The sequence below is a fragment of the Diachasma alloeum genome, unplaced genomic scaffold, assembly GCF_001412515.2.
Source record: "Diachasma alloeum isolate Michigan unplaced genomic scaffold, Dall2.0 Dall_scaffold_00857, whole genome shotgun sequence".
NCBI classification, from domain to species: domain Eukaryota; kingdom Metazoa; phylum Arthropoda; class Insecta; order Hymenoptera; family Braconidae; genus Diachasma; species Diachasma alloeum.
The window spans coordinates 156951-162443 of NW_021680978.1; the positions used below are offsets into that span (position 1 = coordinate 156951).

General features: G+C 46.2%; 1 protein-coding gene across 1 annotated transcript in view; it reads left to right on the top strand.

Annotated features, from left to right (window-relative positions):
- LOC107044980 overlaps positions 1-4115 on the top strand; it is a 5360-nt gene extending 1245 nt beyond the window's left edge. The window contains exons 2-6 of the mRNA XM_015267062.1: positions 5-1213; positions 1282-1439; positions 1653-1843; positions 1916-3940; positions 3989-4115. Coding sequence (XP_015122548.1) covers positions 5-1213; positions 1282-1439; positions 1653-1843; positions 1916-3940; positions 3989-4115 — 3710 coding nt within the window. The remainder of the gene's footprint in view (positions 1-4; positions 1214-1281; positions 1440-1652; positions 1844-1915; positions 3941-3988) is intronic.
- Positions 4116-5493: the final 1378 nt, after the last annotated feature.

The window sequence follows — 5493 nt, forward strand, 5'->3', positions numbered from 1 at the left end:
ACAGTTGAGGAGTTGGACGGCCAGGAGAAAATCATCGAAGGAAAATGGAATGAATTGCTCATCATCCAAGACAAACTCAGCGAGACCCTCCTGTCATCTCATCAACATATTATTGAGACGACCTATCAGAGGGCTTCAACGCTGAAGGAACCCTGCCTCACACTCATCTATCAGCTCAAAGGAATCATCAAGAAGAGGGAATCAGCGAGTACATTAACAACATCAGGCCAAGCCAATCAACTCAAGAGAATCGGACTGAAACCATTCGAAGGAAAATACTCAGAGTGGAAGCAGTTCAGCGACCTGTTCCAGTCACTGGTGGGAAAAGACGATTCAATTCCGCCAGTGCAAAAGCTAGTACGCCTCAAGGAGGCTCTCAAGGGACAGGCAGCAAATCTCATCGACACCTTCACGGTGACCGATGAGAATTATGAGAAGGCCTGGCAGAAGCTAGTGAGGAAATATGAGGATCCCAGACTCATCGCTCAAGCACTGTTCAACAGGATCCTCCACCTCCCGAAGATCACCAAGGCAACTGCGGAGAACCTCAACGCCAATGCAGCGACAGCCCTTGAGACGAGAGATCAGCTGATCACTATGACAGGCTTGTCCAAGGAGAGCGTCAGTGAGCAGATGATCGTTCATCTATTGAGGAAGTCCCTGGATGCTGAGACTCTCAGAGCATGGGAATTGAAGCTAGGAGATTCCAAGGACTTCCCAACGCTGGAGGAGTTCACCGGCTTCGTTGAATCCTGCGCAAGAGGCATCAATGCTGGAGCCAAGCTGACCACCGAGCCTCTAGCACCACCAGTCAAGAAGCATGGAGCAACTCAACGTCAGAGAAATGCTCACCTAGCAGTAACTCAACAGAGGGAGCCAGGAGAGCTCACCAGACTGCTCCCCAAGGAGCACTGTGCCTACTGCAAGGGACCACATTTCATCGCGAACAGTGAGAGGTTCGTCGACCTGTCCCCCATCAAGAGGAATGAGTTCATGGTCAGCACAAGGCTCTGTTTCAACTGCTTGGGCCCACATCTATTCTCAAAGTGCAGGTCCACCAAGACGTGCTTCAGCTGCAAGCGCAGGCATCACACACTCATCCATGGTGGAAGCACGTACACCAACGGCAGAGATGCTGAGCAGGCAGCTCCAGTGAACCCAACAAGAGAAGAAAATCCACAGACGGTCCAACCAGGAACGAGCTGGGCTGAGTGTACGTAAAAACCTAGTTTCCCTCTAATTTAAAAACACTCATTGATCGCTCTCAATTATACCTACCAGCATCCAGAGCATCACCAACACGAATCATCACCAATCAGGCGATCAGTACCTCAACATCACCTGTCATCAAAGAGCAAATCACCAAGCAGCCAATCATCGAGCAGAGCAGTCATCATTTACCAGCTGATCAGCAATATACTTTTCTAGCAACAGCCCAAGTATGAGCACAATCTCCAAAGGGCTTCCTTCTCAAAGCAAGAGCGCTCATCGATCAAGGCTCCGAGTTATCATTTATCTCTAAGGAACTAGTACATCAACTACAACTCTTACGAAGGTCATCAAAAATAGAGTTAATCGGAATAGGAGAGACAAACTCAGGTCACACGAGGGGAGCAGTATCAGTACTGCTTCAAGAAGTTGATGGATCACAGCAAGTGCAAATCAATGCTCACATACTCAAGAAACTCACCGTCAAGCTACCATCATTCTCGTGCTCAACAACATGGATCGACCCTCCACAAGGTCTTCAACTAGCCGATCCAGATTATCTAAAACCTGGTCCAATAGACATCATCATAGGGGCTGACAGCTATGGGCGGATCATCAAGAACAGAGTCGTCAGGTCCAGAAACACTCAATTAGTTGGCCAATAAATAATATTTGGTTGGATACTATCAGGTCCAATCGAATGCAGTGGTTGTTTACCGAGGGTTTCTCTATCGGCCGTAAAGGAATCTTCAAACGAGCAACTACAAGAGCTTCTTCAAAGATTTTGGCACCAGGAGGAATTACCAAAAATTCCCAACTCATCAGCAGAGCTATCACCAGATGAACTCGAGTGTGAGACATTCTTTAAGTCCACACACACCAGAGACGAAACTGGGCGCTACATCGTAAGACTTCCTCTACGGACCTCACCAACAGCGCTCGGAGAGTCTAAATTCAAGGCCTCACGTCAACTCCAGTCAGTTGCACGTCGTCTTCAGACAGACGAATCATATTCCCAGCTCTACAGAGAATTCATCAACGAGTATGAGGCACTGGGACACATGCGCAAAGCACCAGAAGGAGCAGAACCCGTCACAGCATACTATCTACCGCATCACGGGGTTCTGAGAGAGGACGCACTCACCACGAAGCTGAGAGTTGTCTTCAACGGCTCAAGTCCTAGCTCATCAGGATTATCTCTCAATGATATCCTCTATCCGGGTGAGAAGCTACAAGTTAATACCATGAACGTATTAACATGGCTCAGAAAACACAAAATTGTTTTCGGGACAGACATTGTCAAGATGTTCAGACAGATTCGAGTGCATCAAGACGATTGGGATCTCCAGAGAATTCTGTGGATCAACGAAAATCAGCAGCAGATCACCTACCAACTGACCACAGTCACCTACGGTCTCAATTGTTCTCCATGGCTATCTCTACGAGTTCTCCAACAATTAGCAGAGGATGAAGGACATCACTATCCAGCAGCCGTCGAGGCACTCACCAAAGGTCGCTACGTCGACGATATCTACGGCGGAGCTGATACAGAAGATCACCTCAAAGAAATCGCATGGCAGTTACAAGGGCTCTGTCAAGCAGGCGGTTTCGCTCTACAAAAGTGGAGCAGTAATTGCCCACACGTTTTAGAGGAATTGGGAATCTCAACGAGCAAGGCAATCATCCAGTTCGAGGAGCCTATCACCAAAGTGCTCGGATTGTATTGGCATCAATCGTCCGATACATTTCAATTTAAATCAAAGCAGTTCGAGTCAGCAACAATCACCAAGAGAGTAGTAGCATCAGAAATCGCTCAACTGTTTGATCCATTGGGATTCATCGCTCCAGTAATCACCCGAGGCAAGATAATCATCCAAGATCTATGGAAACTCAAGCTCACTTGGGACACACCACTTCCAAAGGAGTATGAAGATCAATGGACAAGCTTCAGAGAGAACCTCAACCAACTGAATCAAGTCTCAGTGCCAAGGTGGCTGAGACTCTCATCGGAGACATCGAGCATCCAGATCCACGGGTTTGCAGATGCGTCAACAGCAGCCATGGGCGCAGTGGTGTATATTCACACCAAGCAAATCAACGAACCAGCATCAACGGTAATGGTATGCGCTAAAACAAAAATAGCTCCCCTCAAGTGCATGACCATCCCTCGACTCGAGCTAACAGCAGCACTCATGCTTACTCAACTAGTAGTTGCAACTCAGAAGATGCTGGAACTCAACGCAGTAGACACGTACCTATGGTCTGATTCAAGTGTAGCCCTAGCTTGGATCAAGAGTCACCCATCGAGATGGAAGGATTTTGTCCAAAACCGAGTCATCAAGATCCAGGAATCCCTTCCAGACGCTACCTGGAGGCACATCAGCGGTAAGGAAAATCCAGCCGACTGTGCATCCAGAGGACTATCACCACAGGAGCTAGCAGAACATCAGCTATGGTGGTCAGGCCCTGAGTGGATAAATCAGGAACCTGAAAACTGGCCAGTATCACCACTTGACTCTCCAGCCGAAGCATCAACAGAAGCAAGGCCAACTTCATCACATCAGACATCTATCAAGATCAACGCCGTAGCAGAGCTCCTCAACAGATACTCAACACTAGCCAAGGTCCTCCAAGTAACAGCCACCGTGAACCGAGCCATCGACAGGTTCAGAAGACAGCCAGTCCCTCAAACACCGGTCTTAACCTCTAGAGAACTCAACGAAGCCAGACTGTTTTGGGTAAAAATTACGCAATATCAATATTTTGCATCTGTTCACAGGCTACTTGAGAGAGACCATCAAATACCACGGAGTCATCCACTAGCAAAGCTGACTCCAACTCTAGACAATGAGAGCATCATCAGGCTAGGTGGCCGCCTTAAAAATTCTCAAATAGACCCTGACTAGATTCACCCAATTATCCTGCCTCGTCAGTCTCGCTTAACAACGTTGGTCATCGAAGAAGCTCACCGAAGAACACTCCATGGAGGAACTCAACTTACTCTAGCCCACACACGCCAGAAGTATTGGATCATCGGCGGCAGATGCACTGTGAGAGCATATATCTCACGCTGCCCTGCCTGCATCCGACATCGTGGACGACAGGCCCAGCAACTAATGGGCCAACTGCCTGCAGTGAGAATATCACCTTCACGAGCATTTCTCCATACGGGGGTGGACTATGCCGGCCCATTCCCCATTCTCAAATGGCGACCCACAAATGCCCAACCAACTAGCGTTCATATTGCAGTATTTGTGTGTTTCAGTACATCAGCAGTCCATTTAGAGCTCGTTTCGAAGAGCGTATTGGATTAAATCATATAGAATAATTCCTATAGAAAACCCTATACGATTCCCAGGCGAATGGATAGAAACCTCGTGTATAGAATCGCCGTGATTTCTATACGCCATTTCTCTCCGAGCGTATAGGAATAAATCGTATAGAATAATCCCTATAAAACCCCTATACGATTCCCAGGCCAATGGATAGAAACCTCGTTGTATAGATTCGCCGGATTTCTATACCATATTCTCTCGAGCGTATGGGAATAAATCGTATAGAATAATCCCTATAGAAACCCTATATGATTCCCAGGCGAATGAGATAGAAACCCTGTATAGAATCGCCGGATTTCTATACGCATTTCTCTCGAGCGTATAAGGAATAAATCGTATAGAATAATCCTTATAGAAAACCCCTATACGATTCCCAGGCGAATGGATAGAAACCTCGTGTATAGATCGGATTCTATACATTAGTATGAATCGTATAGAATAATCCCTATAAAATCCCCTATACGATTCCCAGGCCAATGAATAGAAACCTCGTGTATAGATTCGCCGGATTTCTATACATATTTCTCTCGAGCGTATAGGAATAATTCGTATAGAATAATCCCTATAGAAACCCCTATACGATTCCCAGGCGAATGGATAGAAACCTCGTGTATAGAATCGCCGGATTTCTATACGCATTTCTCTCGAGCGTATAGGAATAAATCGTATAGAATAATCCCTATAGAAACCCCTATACGATTCCCAGGCGAATGGATAGAAACCTCGTGTATAGGAATAAATCGTATAGAATAAAAATTCACGTATAGAATACAATGATGAAAAAGTATTCGTATAGAAAAACTTCGTATAGAAAATTTTCGTATAGAAAAGTCCGAATATCATATACGAAAAACCTATAGAAATCGTATAGGATCATTCTATACACAATTCGTATAGAAAAGTTCTATACGATTTTTTCATACGTGCGGCGCGACAGTCAACTTCAGAC